Source organism: Salvia splendens, chromosome 8, assembly GCF_004379255.2.
Source record: "Salvia splendens isolate huo1 chromosome 8, SspV2, whole genome shotgun sequence".
NCBI classification, from domain to species: Eukaryota; Viridiplantae; Streptophyta; class Magnoliopsida; order Lamiales; family Lamiaceae; genus Salvia; species Salvia splendens.
The window spans coordinates 11953782-11968745 of NC_056039.1; the positions used below are offsets into that span (position 1 = coordinate 11953782).

General features: G+C 32.3%; 1 protein-coding gene across 3 annotated transcripts; it reads left to right on the top strand.

The window, feature by feature from the left end:
• The first annotated feature begins 1195 nt into the window (after positions 1-1195).
• LOC121744771 (probable protein phosphatase 2C 60) lies at positions 1196-9896 on the top strand. Of its 3 annotated transcripts, XM_042138408.1 has the most exons (12): positions 1311-1326; positions 1461-1518; positions 3438-3560; positions 4414-4477; positions 5038-5146; positions 5462-5603; positions 7337-7462; positions 7981-8104; positions 8188-8264; positions 8429-8481; positions 9280-9334; positions 9416-9896. In XM_042138408.1, the coding sequence occupies exons 3-12, from the start codon at positions 3444-3446 to the stop codon at positions 9575-9577; spliced, it is 1029 nt and encodes a 342-aa protein (XP_041994342.1). In that variant the 5' UTR covers positions 1311-1326; positions 1461-1518; positions 3438-3443; the 3' UTR covers positions 9578-9896. The 3 variants fall into 3 exon arrangements, with proteins under 3 accessions (XP_041994340.1, XP_041994342.1, XP_041994341.1); XM_042138406.1 differs by lacking the exon at positions 1461-1518 and having other exon boundaries at positions 1196-1326; XM_042138407.1 differs by lacking the exon at positions 1311-1326 and having other exon boundaries at positions 1334-1518.
• Positions 9897-14964: the final 5068 nt, after the last annotated feature.

Below are 14964 nucleotides of genomic sequence, written 5' to 3' on the forward strand. Positions count from 1 at the left end.
AAATGCATTTTAATACGTGGAAATATTTTTAGTAATTGAAATATTTAAATTTAATAATAGAATGGTGAGACCTTTGAATAGTGTAAAAGCATGCTTTTATGAAAGAGTATGGATGTGAGTGTTGTGCTCTTGCGGAATAGCATATAATTAAAAATAAATAAAGGTGAGTCCAGACCTGTATCCATGCTCTTATAAGAGGATTGATGTGGATGCTTATTAGTTATTAGCTTGAATATGAAAAAGATACTGTTTCTGTTTCAGCCATAAACTATAACCAACATCAGCTATCAAGAATACAAATTTCTTAGCTTGAAGCAGTAGAGATCCAATATATTAGATACAATACACACATGCATTTTATTTTAGGCAATGTTTAGATCGATTATATGAATTTGAAATATTAAATTAGAAATATTTTGTTAGATTTTGAACAGGAGGGAGGCTATGAGATCAAGATAAGCACACTAATATTTTTATTATTTTTAAATATGGGACTAAAATCATTAATGTATATGTAGATATAATTATTTATAACTATTCCAGCTACATTTTTAAGACAATTATAAATATAAATTCTATATGTGGAAATAAATTAAACCCGAGTTATCAATGGGCCCATGGAATATACAGCATGGGCCTGTGCCCTGATTCTTTACTGTGCCTGTACAATTAGAAACTCCCTTTACAAAATTTAATACTTGGATTAATGCGAATTTTAATTTAAAATTAGTAAAGTAAAAAAAATATAAAAAAATGAATAAAATATTAGTAATAGAGAATGAGTCCCATTTTAATAGAGAGATTTTTTTTCAAAATTAGAAAATGCATATTCTTATTAAACGGAATAAAAATGAAAGAGTGTATATTCTTGTGGGACAAAAAAAAGTATAATTTTAACTAAGAATTATCTTGTCAATAATCTTTTTATTTAAATTATTTTTTATTTTTAATTTATCTTCTCATTTTAATTAGTGGTGCACTAAACTCAATTTCATCTAACTATTTTGAATGTTTGATGGATGGACCGATGGAAGCTCGTAGTTCAAATTAGACACATCTTTTATTTTGTTTTTATGTTATTTTGGTACGTAAATAAAAATTAATCATTTTCGGTTTATTTAAATTTGTGTGACATCCGATGAATACAACACGATTTGATAGGCATAAACTAGATCTGTCCGATTATTTCCAATAGTCCAATTCCAACAAATCATAACCCGTAACATTGCTTAGCTCCATTTTTTACGCACCTCCAAAGCGGTATAAAACGACACAAATCACAATTATGAATCATATTTACTCTCTAACTTTCACTTTTCTCCAGAGGTTAGTACGCTCGTATAATCTCCAAATAATTCGATCACGAATTATCGTATCTCTGTAAAATTGTTGTTTCAATCATACGCCATTTCATTTTCTCCCTGCGATTTTGATTCCTTCGTCTTCTTTGCCGATGTTAGCTGGCGATCATTTTCCAGCATCTTCCTGATCTAATTGGTTTGCGCTTTTTGTTATCCGGTATCCTGTTCAAATCTAGCAGCAATGGAATCGTCTGTGATTGTTTTTAAGGCATATGAATGTGTATTGTATATGTAATTGGGGATTTTATGTACAATCATATTCGAAACTGAAGTGTATTGCGCTGATGATTCACAGTCTGTATTGTTGCCAATGTATGTACAACACACACTAACCTTTTATAAATTTGCATTGGCTATACTTATATTTGTGTGATTTTAGTTCAGTAGGGGGATGGCAAACTTTACACCCATTAGAAAATAGAAACTCAAAAATAAGTAAGCTGAATCATAGTTTATACCTGATTTTTCAATTCTTTGGGAAACTTTAAGGCCACAAAGACATATGTTACCTATTTTGCTATCTTAAGCAGAAATGAAGGCACTGTATGAGTTACGGTACTCTATACTTAGATACTAACATGGAACCAGATTATGAGTTCATGAGGTTAGCCATTTGTGAAGTGCATGTGTAAGAGTAAAATGACCTTTACTTGTTGCATTGAAGAAGGATAAGGACAGATTATGCCTGCTGACAAATAGTAGAATAGTGGACAAGGAGTATTTTAGTTGGCTATATAAGATGTATGCTTAGAGTGTATAGAGTTATATGATTGATCAAGGTAAGTTCTTTAATTTCATGGATGCTGTGATAGTATCATTGGCATCTTGAAGTTCAAATTCATTGTTGGGAGCATAGTGTTCGTCATCAGTCAACCATAAGGGAAGATTGTTCTGTTTTACACAGCTGTATTTCTAAAAATTATGGGTCCTTGCATGATAAGAACTATTTTTGAAGCATTCATTCAATAGAGACCTCAATGTAGGGCTTTCTTTTCTTGAGGCACGGATTTTAGCTACTAGAAAATATCCTCAGAACCAATACTCACGATTGTGTTCAACTTGTCCCATGTAACTTCATGTTTGTGGTTATTCTGATTAAAGTTATTTCATTTACCTGAGTATATAAAGTTCTAGACATGTACAGTTCTTATATAATGAAATCAAGTATTAAGATAGGTGTATTCCATTTTCATATGTGTAGAATATGCATTTGTATGAGCTAGGGGGTATCTTATGTCAGTTACCTGATTATATTTTTGGGCTGATCTTTGTGTCCTTATAGTGTAATTTCTTGGTGTTACCCCTTCTTCCAAAAGCTTCTAAAGATTTGAAGGAAATATTTAATATGATTGAACTAAAATTTAAATGTAAAACTAAATTTTGCACTTCATATACTTGGAAATTGACATTTTAATAAATAATAACATTGAAAACAATGATAGTGTTCACGATTAATAGGTATAGAGTTGGTATGATTGGACCATCATCTGAAAAATGTTGAACTGTTGAGCAAAGTAGAAGTCTTAAATCTTGAAAGTAAGAATGCTAGGGAAAACAAGAATATTGGTTGACTATATACTTTCTAGATGAGGATTGAGGAATCAATCTGCAACACATGATGCCGTGGATTGTAGAAACCTATGTATTTTGGGGAACAGCCCCCTTAGTGTTGTTGCTTTAATTCTCCTCTCTAGGAAAACACCCTTACTAAACTGTTTTGGTGAGTTCATTAGGAAGACCGAAGATATTAAGATTCTTTTCATTTGTAAAGATTCAGACCTAATGGTCTTACTCGCTTTCTAATGCTTGATGATAGTATAATCCTCTTTAAGATAGATCAATTGTTCAACAAAACTGATTGGTATAAAAGATAATACAGGTTGCAATTTTATATTTGTAACAGCAAATAAAACATTAGATTTCTGAACTTGTTCCAAACCTTATTGAATTAAAAGCAACTTTCGCTGAGAAGGCAGAATATAGGTGCTAACTATATAATGCTGAGATGGTGAAACTGACTTTGACGTCATATTTTGCTCTACTGTGGTTTGCTAAATTGATTAGTTGTTCTTGCAGTTTGAAATGGGGATATACCTTAGCACTCCCAAGACTGGAAAAGCCTCTGAGGATGGTGAAAATGAGAGGCTTAGATATGGCTTGTCGTCTATGCAGGGTTGGCGAGCTACTATGGAAGATGCTGTAATTGATTCTACTTAAAAATATTTGTCTCTTGCTTCAGTTTTTCCATGCATAAAAAAAGTTTGTTTTTGGTTTTTTCTAACTTCTTATCCACTTCATCCTTAAATGTGATGATATTCACGTTTCCAAGTTATAGTACTCCTCAGGGGTTCTTATGCCAATGTACTGTAGTGTTATGCTTATGACTACCATTTTTTGTTTCCGATATCTAGATTGCATGTGAGTCAGATGTCTGCATATTGATAAGATGATATGATGGTTATATCTTCTAACAAGATGCTGTTTTTGCTATGCCTAACCATGGAATGATCCTTCACCTTTTTTGTCCTCTTGATCACAGAAAAGTCAATATGTACCCCTAATATGTTAATTAAATGATAATGAGATGAACAAAACATTCGAATTTCTTTCTACTTACTAGCTAATATTTACTGTAGTTACTTTCAGTTTGCAATGGATTATATGACCATGAACAATATCTGAAATGCTGAAATTCTCTGACCATTCTGGCTTATGAAGTTCTCTGTAAGTAATAAAATGATTGGATATAGTGAAGCATTGATGCAACCGTGTTTTTTACTCATGTTTTTTTTCATATATATTTTTACAGCATTTTTGAACTATTCTGAATCCACCACAGTTAGGACTTTAGAAGAAACAGGAGATGATTGAAGATTATCATTTTCCAAAATGCATTTGAAATTTAACCACTGTTTATGTTACTTCCTTTGCCTTATCAAGTCATGAACACTTTCCCATAAATGTGTATCATTCATGAGGGAAAGGGGAAATCTATATATTTATAAGAGAGGTCTTATGTTCTTTTGTTTTTCTTGGTTGAGTTATTTTACAGCATGCTGCATTCACTAATTTGGATGATTCAACCTCTTTCTTTGGAGTTTATGATGGTCATGGGGGTAAACACAAATCTTTATGTAATTTTTTTTTCCTTTTTTTTCTGATGGCAGTAGTTGCAAAGGTTTATTGATATAGGTGTTAGCTTAACTGTTGGCTCTACACTACCCTTTAAAAACAGCGTCCGCTCAAATTTTGATTAATAGCTGGTGTACTGAAACTTTCTTTTGAGAAACCCAAACTGTTTATGAGGTTCTTATTCATTAAGGGACCTGATCCTGCTTGAGATTAAGCCAACTAACAAATAAAACCACCCAAATTAAGTTTATATACACATGATATTCTACCAAGAAATTTAGAGAGTCTCAATTCTTGTAACAAGAGAATGCAAGATCTAGAGTATCTATTGAAGTTTAGTTTAGATACTACAAAAATATCTCAATCGGTTTATAACTGATATTTTAATATTATTTGGTGTAAATGTGCAATCCATCATTTGCTATGGGAACAATTTGAAGTTAATGGAAAAACAATCTAGTACTTAGGTTAACTTTAAATTTTATTACAGATTTATAGATTTGTACCTTTTTCTCTTGATAACTGGGGTTTATCAACTATGCAGGAAATGAAGTTTCCAAATTTTGTGCCAAGTTTCTCCATCAACAGGTGTTGAATGATGAAGCGTATGCTGCTGGTGATCTCGAAAATTCTGTTAGAAAGGCTTTTCTCAGGTTATTTTTCATTTCTGTTGAGGCTTTGTTTTGTATTGATTATTCATCTCATCCAGTAGACCATATTTAACCGTCTCTTGGGTCAGTTTTAGTGCACTGTCAGGAAGGCCGAAGGAGAATATTGATGTTCCTATCACAGTTCAGTGATGTGGTTCTTTACGCACTATTGCATTCAAAACATTGTTCTGGAGGAAAATACATCATATATCTTATATGAATGGATCAAAATGATCTATGTGGTTCTTGATTTCTAGCTCTTATCAGGATCATTGTTAAGCTAACAAGTTTGTACCATCATATTCTTCTCTGGTGCAGAATGGACGAAATGATGTGTGGAAGAAAAGGACAGAAGGAGTTGGAACTACTAAGGTGTAAAGTGGACCAGTCTACTAGTAATGTAGAAAATTTACAAAAGACTGTAGAAGAAAATGGCAAGGATGTGTTGTCCTCGGATGACGTACGTGCTAAACACAGACTTGCACTAATTTGACTAAAGAAGTTTCTTGCTCTAAAATTGATAAAACCAGTGTATTACATAGTGCTTTACTTGCATTGCCCCCTGTCTACTGAACCACAAACAAAAAATGTCTGATACCTTTAACCTCTAAAGTTTGTGATATTTGCAGTGAAAGAAAATAAAATAAGGCAGAACATGCCCTGAATTTCTACTAAATGCTCTTTGGGCCTGTATTATATGCTTATACTTATATAGAATGAGACCTATTGTGCTACTAGTGCATAGAGTAGCACCTTTTCTACCTCTGATGAACAACATATGGCAAAACATAAGAAGATATAACTCATTTCAGAAACAGAAGATATAACTCCTTGGAGAACTGGGGCTTTGTTGCTCAATTATATATATGTTCCTCTACTTTTCTAACATGGAAATAGTAGGAGTATATAAAATTTATATTTGCACGTGTCAAACTTCTGAGGAGATTAGATTGTTTATCATGCATAGAACCAGATGTTACACTAAAATAAATATTCTATCTTTATAAGCTTCCAAAAGAGAAAATAAAGAATTATCTCATCTATTGCAGGCATTTGTCCTATAACTATATTCCATTATCCCATCCAACTATGTGTGACTTTTGTGGTAAAGTTTGTGTTACTTTCTATTCTTATGAGAAAACGTATGCATATAAGGTCACAACTGATTTTTTCTGGAACTGATAATTTCTGAATTTGAAGATTAAGTAATGCTGGGTTGGCATTTAATTGTTACTGATCTATTTTTCTGGGGGCTGGAAAGATTTTAGGTAGAAATAAAGGTCATTTATTTCTCTTAGGAATTAGGCATGGCAATTTTTACAGTAGATTTCAAATCAATTTCATTTTTTTGGAATAGTGTGTTGATATAGTTTATTTTAATTTTTTTTCTATTGAATATAATTAATTGTATTGGGAATGAAAACTACTGAAGTTATATTTTGATTATTTTAGTTGAAGACTTATTTTGATGTTTTGTTGTGTAAATATGGTGATAGTAGGTAGGACAGAGAAAAGCTATAGGATGTGACAGAAGATTGGGAGAATATTAAGTTGTTTTGGGGGAATGAATAAACCAAACATTATTTTATTTCTCAAGGAAAGAACTAGAATTTGGGGAAGTAAACAAACACCGCCTCTTTATTCATTCATTCTCTGTTTAAGATATCTCAGTTTGTCTGGATTCTTGTTGAAGCTTATCAAGATGAGAACCTCTGTTTTTTACTGCTCATCGTGTCACATTCTCGATCTGAATTCACAAGGATAAATGTTTTGATTTGATGACGTTTTGGGAAAATTATATTGCACACAAGGGTTCTGTTAATCATAGGTTTGTTGATTATGGAGAGTAAAAGCCTGGGTCATGGAACCTTTGTGTGGTCTTTATGGAGTCTCTATGGAGCCTTGATTAGTTGACTGTGGAGATCATGGAGTCTCTTTATCTTATTAATTTTATCCTTTAGTTTTCTAGGGTGTCTTATATGTAGTTCCCTTCCCTCGAGGTTTGATCAGATTGCTAAGTCTCAAGTCTAGTATAAGGACGGTAATTTTCCGTAGGGCATCATAAGACGATTATCATTTGTTTTGTTTTAGTTTATAATTATATATCGATTATATTTCCTGTTTTTACTGTTCCCTGCTAGCCTCCCTCGCCTCTTTTCTCTAACTGGTTCCTTGGTATCTTCCATAATGTAGGGAACTCCCTCAGATTACAGTGGCCCAAGTTCTGGAAGCACAGCATGTATTGCAATTATCCAAAATAATCAACTGCTTGTTGCAAATGCTGGTGACTCCAGATGTGTCATGTCTCGCAAGGGAAAGGTGAAGTCTGTTCTTTCTTTTTATGCATTTGATGGTGTTCTAAATCCTTCAACTGTTTCTGCGTAGTAAATGTCCCTAACACAAATTGGAGTTTTCAGAGAATAAAATTATTCAGATGTTTAATTGAATTGGTAATTTCTTAAAATATACTACCTCAGTCCTCGAAAAATAGAAACTTTTGAAACGGCATGAGTTTTAATGCACAATTGGTAAAGTAAGAGAGAGGAAAAGAAAAATGGGTAAAAGAAGAGAGAAGAAGAGAAAAAGTGGTGGAAGTAATGTTAGTGGATTGTGGGGTCCACGTCCTAAAATAGAAAGATATAAAAGTTTCTATTTTTAAGGGACGGCCCAAAATGGAATAGTTTCTTTTTTGAAGGGACAGAGGTAGTAACATTTTAGGTATTATTCTCTTTTCAGAGAGTGTCATGTCTTTGCAATAAGCAGTAACATTTGTGGGTCATCAATTTTTACAAGAGACGTTGGGTCATGTCTGTATGGAATGTGAAACTTTCTAGCAGGCATTCGAGTTATCCAAAGATCACAAGCCAGATCATACTATTGAGAAAAAAAGGATATTAGATGCTGGTGGGTATGTACAATATGGGCGGGTCAATGGGAGTTTGAACCTGTCAAGAGCAATTGGTACGTAAAACGTAAAACAGACTTGGCCATCTGTCTGTACGGAGCACAGTAGTGTCCATAATGATAGTTTCAAATCTTTTCAGGTGATATGGAGTTGAAGCAAAATAGATCATTGCCTGCTGAAAAGCAAATTGTCACAGCAAACCCTGATATAGTGAAGGTATGTGGATTTTTTTATTTATACTTAACTGTCTTTTTGAGATATTTTAATGTAATTCTTAGGAAAATGTCAATGAATAACTGCAAAGTTTTACATCCTTTGCATTCTGTGGCATGGGATCAATTTTCCAGTATGACATATTTTCTGGTTGTTTCCCCAAATAGGTTGAGCTTACTGAAGATGATGAATTTCTTATAGTAGCATGTGATGGGATATGGTAAGACTTTATGATGTCGTATATGTTTTAATTTTATGGAGTATTGTGTATGTATTTCTTTAGCCCAAAATGGGATTATCTTGTGTATCTATGATAGAACTATCTTTTTATTTGTTATTTCATGTTTTTATGCAACGAGTTTTGAAATGATTTTCGAGTATTCCCATCAATGATATGAAAGTTATCCTAGTTATGTTAACAACAAAGACATATATCAAGAGCTTTATAATTATAGATATCTAAGAGTTCAGTTCTAATGTGCTGTTGGTTTTAAAATACAGTCTGCTTTAAAAGGTGATATTTATAATATGGTTTTCGGATATGATTTGTGGTCTTAATTGCTGGCTTTGGTAAATAGACATGAAATTTTTGTTACTACACCAAACTTTGAATATGTTCGAACAAAATTTTGACAGATGAACTACAAGATTACTTTACCAGAAGGAATTACAACTTACATTCTTGTCAAACTTTTTGTTCTCTTTTAGATTATGGGAGCTGTGATTTCCATTATAAATGCAACTTTTCTGTAGGAAATGTTAATGAAAATTTTAATAATATGATATGTACGAACAGTATATGCAAATCCTTAAACTTGTATCTTTATTCAACGTGCAAAATCTAAAACTTTTGAGGGCTCCAGTCCAGACATTAGATATTCTCCATTGTGCTTTATGCATTTCCTGTTTCAGTCTGTTGCCAACTTGTGATTCTTTGGCTCGTAATCTCAAATCGAATATAAGAACATTCACTGCCTTCATATCCTTTTTGTGTGGTTTTCTTGCTTTCTTTTGCCAGGGATTGCATGTCAAGTGAACAAGCAGTTGATTACGTGAAACAACAGTTGAACTCTGTAAGGCTTTGGTACATCAGTCACAACCATTATCGCCGTATCTCATGGAAAGCTAAAACATGACTATTAAAAAACTTGCAGGAAAAGAAGCTCTCTGTGGTGTGCGAGAGAGTATTTGATAGGTGTTTGGCACCATCGTCGGGGCTGGAAGGCTGCGATAACATGACGATGATCGTGGTGCAATTCAAGAAAGCTTTATTCTCAAAACCATCTTCATCAGAACAGGATGTGCCCTCACAGTAAAACATATGGAAGAATTTGTCGGGCTCCCAAGTCTCAATCCTCTGGGTGAAACAAGCTGAAATTTCGATCACTAGTGATCAGATTCGGCAAATTTTTACTCAAAGCCTTCTGTAAATACCGGTGTTTTAGCCATGTAGCTTCTGCTAGGAAGACTCGGTACCAAGGTAAAAGGTTTTCTGACGAGTTGATTCAGTAGGAAATGATGAATAAGGATTGATTTTCTACGTTGAAAGAATAATGGACTATTTCATTACTGGGCTTTGGGCTGATTACATTGAGATTTATTATTCGGTGCTTATGGAATGCACATTTGGATTTATTGCTCGAGTAAAACAAATATTCAAATTGGTTAATTGTCACAGGTGGGTGTATGAAAAGAGTATTCAAATTGTGCTGAATTAGTTGCATGCATTTGTGAATTATAGATTAGTAGTGTTTTTTACTTGGGGATGGGAGTTGGATTTGAAATGATATGCAACGTAGTATACTTTATGAGCACCATCTTTGAGCACTACACGTTTAATAGCTCCTTTTATATATTTAATTTGTGTATAATATTAAAATTATTATTAACATTTTGAATTATACAATTTTCATAAAAATCAAAGCTCAATTTATTATTTTATTCATTTATGTATAGACAAAATGAATAAATTGACTTTGATTTTTATGAAAAATGTATAATTAGAAATTTTAACAATTTTAATATATTGCAATCAAACTAAATGTATAAACTAAAATAAATGAATGTGGTTCTCGCGGATGGTGTTCATATAAGATATTTAGCAACATATCTCGAGAAAGTTCGCGATATTATTTGTCTTTTCAAAGTTCCATAATATTAGGGGTCAATATCCCAAAAAAATACTAAGTTTTTTCTACCTAAAAATATAAAAAATACCGAGTTTTCTGTATACCATGATTTTCTGTATGGTATGATACCTTACCGAATTTGGTAAGGTACTAATATGAATTTTGATATACCGTGGCATTCTAAAAATTGGTATATACTGTAAATTACAGTATATACCAAAATTATGGTACTATACATAGTATATACTGAATTTGCATTATATACATAAAATGTGTTTAATATATTTTAAATTATAAAATACACTATAAAAAGTAAATATAATAGAATAAAATTTATTTAATTTATTAATTTGGATACTCTTTGAGTATTTTGAAAAATTATTTTTAATGTTTTTGTATTTAATATTCTCTATGTCACATAATAGTTGGGACTTTGAGGCGACACAAGTTGGCAAAGTAGGAGCAGGGGCGGAGCCAAGAATTTGCAATCATTGGAGATATTTACATATGAAGGAATTTTCAAGAATTTGTTAAGGGGCATTTAGTGAGAGATTAAAAGAATTAAATTTTGTAGTAGGTACTTCCTCCGTCCATGAAATAATGTCTACATTTGCTATTTTCGTCTGTCCACATTTACTTTTTCTATTTTGGATAAATGTACATCACTTTCCACTCAGTCTCATACAACACATTCTACTACAAAAGCAATATATAAAGTGAGACTCGTATTCCATTAACTTTTTCAACTCACTTTTCTTCATATTTCTTAAAATTTGCACCGAGTCAAAGTGGAATTTTAAATCGTGAACAGAAATATAAATAAAACAAAATAAAAAAAGGTATGATGAAATGTTGAACTGTCACAAAAACAACATCAATCAATTATACGACAATGAAATACATCGTAGTTAACAAAACATAATTGCTTCATCTAGAGGTCCCCAAACTGAACCGAACCGAACCGGCCCGGAAACGTCACCGGCGGTTCCGAACCGGAATCGGAACCGTCGCCGACGGTTCGAACCGTGACCGGAACGGCCGGTTCCCCCGGGCCGGTTCAGGTTTCAATTTCATGCAAACCGTAATCGGCGGTTTTGAACCGCCGGTTCGGCGGTTCCCGACAGCTTTTCAGGCCTATTTCCGACCAACACCCTAGCCTTTTCAGAAACAGGTTCAGAAACCGCCGGTTTTCGTCAGAAACCGTTGACGAAACCGGCGGTTCCGTCCAAAAAACTGGCGGTTCCGGTCACAACATGGAAGCCACCATGTTACTTGATGATTGGTGCTCCGCCGAAATTAGAGACCAAGAACCGGATTGGGACAATCAAGTAGTACAACCCGACCAAGACTACTTCCCCAACGAAGAAGAGTAGGCCAATTCCTCCGATCAAGCCAAATAGGTAAGCAAGGTAAGAGAACTACGTGGACTTTGATTCCAAAATGCAATTGAGCATTGAGGATACGTAGGCATTTCAACTTAAATTTTAAATTTAAGTTGACCTCAAGTCCTTTTCCTTTATTTCTTTTTTCTCCCATTTGTTTCGAATATGTAATTTGTAAATTGTAATCAAGACTTTAAGTCTTTTGTAATTTATAATTTTTAAGTTGTAATTTGTAAATTTTAAGTTGTAATTTTAAAGTTGTAATTTTTAATTTTAAAGTTGTAATTTGTATCAATAAAATTGCATTTGTACATCACATTATTCTAATTTTATTTATGCAAGTATATTTACATTTTTTACTTGAATTACAATGTTAACAAAAAAAATACATGAACCGCCGAACCGGCCCGGAACCGGACAGGAACCGGCGATTCCGGATCTTGACATGAACCGCCGGTTCACGGTTCGGGAACCGAAACCGTCGAACCTAGGACGGGCCGGTTCAGGTTCAAGAAAATCTTGAACCGGAACCGGCGGTTCCGAACCGTGGTGACGTCTAGCTTCATCCAAGAAGTTAAAAATTTGAGTCATTATATGGATGAATGAGGAACCATTATTGATCTTTAGAAATAGTGCGATATAGTCAAAACAAAGTATTCTACAATTATCTGGAAAAACAAAACTAATCTTCATTTGACAATTCATCAATCAAAATCTATATGAAGTTATTTATTCAGTAATTACTATATCAAATATATTTTTTAATATTATTTTCAAATTAATATATCTATTTATTATGGAAAAGTTATTATTTCCTGTCCCCATTAAATGCCCTATATTTTCTTATTTGGACGATCCCAAATAAATGTCTCATTTCACTTTCACTACTTTTAGTAATGGACCACACATTCCCCTAACTTATTGTCCTCACAATATTTTCTTGTTTGGACTATATATATATATATATATATAGGGATATATTTATTTCCTTTTTGTATCTTTTGTTCTATTGTTCTTTTTAATCTCAGCCCCACGATTTTGTCATATATAGGGATATATTTATTTCCTTTTTGTATCTTTTGTTCTATTGTTCTTTTTAATCTCAGCCCCACGATTTTGTCATCCGATGGTTAGATTGATGCCACGTGTCATTTAATAATGCAGATTTTAATTGAATAATGCACACCGACTAATAATGCACCATTATAGTGTAATAATGCAGATTTTCAGTTGAATAATGCACACCGACTAATAATGCAAATCATCACAACCATCCAATTCAAGGATCCAAGGGCTGTGATTAAAAAGAAGATTGGACTGAAAAGTTGCGGTTCCAATGTGTATTTGATTCATTAGAATGATTTATTATTGAATTATATTAGAAAATATTGTTACTATTGTATTTCAATATATATTTATATTTTGGTTCATTACTTTCGTCAATTAGTTCATTCTAATTGATACGATAGTTCATTACTTACATCACTATAGTTCATTACTTACATCAATTAGTTCATTGTAACTTCAATTTAGTTCATGATGAGTACAACGATAATTAACCTTGTTGCTATTATTACTGCATACCACAAAAGGTTATAATAGGATCATTACTAATGTTCATTGACTTCATTATTTAGCTCATACATATGACTCATTTGAAAAATGTGCTTATTCAAGAATAAACAAAAAAATTCATTGATGTTCATCGAGTTAGGAATGATTAATTTAGATTTGATGGATTTTGGACGATCGATGTGAAGATTGTACAATGAGACACATTTGAAGAATTAGTGTACACATTTTAGAATTAGTGTACACATATTTCACCTTAGTTAAAAACTGGTTTTATTTAGCCATTCTCTACCAAAATTTATTTCAGTCACATTCGATCACATTGTAAATAAATATAAATAACACTTCATCAAGAAATATATTTTGTTTATTGGACTGAGATTTTGTTTCAAATAAAGAAATTTGAATGGAAAATGAACTATATAAAATAAAAAAGAGGCCATATTTTATCAGTAAAGCAAAAATACAACAATAAACACAATAATAGCACTTTAAATTCTTGGTATAATAACTAGAAGGACGGACACCTTTAGTTCATTCTATAAGGAATCAGGTTCAACATAAACATGCAAAAACTTCATTAGATAAATAAATAGTTTTTGAAAAATAATGCAAAAATTTCATTATATATTGTACTTAGTACACATTAAATTAAATTGAAAAAATGAATGACACAAATTTTTATAAAAGTGTTAATTCAATGTCAATCTGTAGGATCAAATATTAATATAACACTCAAACTAACTAGCAAAAATACTTCATTTAGTATGTAAAATAATTCATCACAACTAAAATTAAGTTCAACTATGTAAAAATTAAAGAAGTTCAAAAACTGGGAAATTACATCGAGACCTAATGATATTAAAGCTAAGCATTTCTGAATTGGATTACTCATTAAAAATGCATCATTTCGACAAATATTATGGTTGGTTTAATTCTACATGGATCACAAATTAAGTATATCAGTATAAAAGCCGATACACGATCGTTGCATATCGAACTATTTGAGAAGAAGAAGTCAACGACGGAAAAAATGAACCAAGAAATTCAGAAAGACATTTTGAACAATGGAATTGAGAAGGAAAAATTGCAAGAATTTATTAAGATTAGGAAGATGCAGTTTATACTTGGATAGCGTAGTGGAGATTTTTTCAATATTTGTGTGGCATGAATCAGGGAAACTAAATAACTGCTCAAGATTGGGATTTACTAAAAAAGCCTTGGTCCGATTTATTTGAATAAAATAATGAGACTTGGTTTTAATTAATATGACCGTTAGATTAAAACAATGGAGGGATGTGATTTGGTCTCTGGTTCGGTCTTTAAAATTAGTTCGACATTGAATACAATCATATATATATATATATATATATATATATATATATATATATATATATATATATATATATATATGGGAGCCTTATTCTCCTATTCATCCTTTAGATTTAAGTTTCTTCTTAATCTGGATCGTTAGATCTGATGCATCAAGGGACCGAATGGACTCTTATTTTTTAAACCCGTGTTGCATTATAGGGAGGATTCTGTGTATTATAAGGGTAAACTAGTAAAATTACAAAATTGAAACCGCCAGAAACGCAAGGTGTGAAATTTAAGCGGGCT

Excerpts from the sequence above, each read along its gene's own strand:
- LOC121744771 (XM_042138406.1), top strand. The coding sequence starts at position 3,444 with ATGGGGATATACCTTAGCACTCCCAAGACTGGAAAAGCCTCTGAGGAT. Across the intron at positions 4,478-5,037 it reads AGTTTATGATGGTCATGGGG|GAAATGAAGTTTCCAAATTT; the intron begins GTAAACACAAAT and ends TCAACTATGCAG. Across the intron at positions 8,265-8,428 it reads CAAACCCTGATATAGTGAAG|GTTGAGCTTACTGAAGATGA; the intron begins GTATGTGGATTT and ends TTCCCCAAATAG.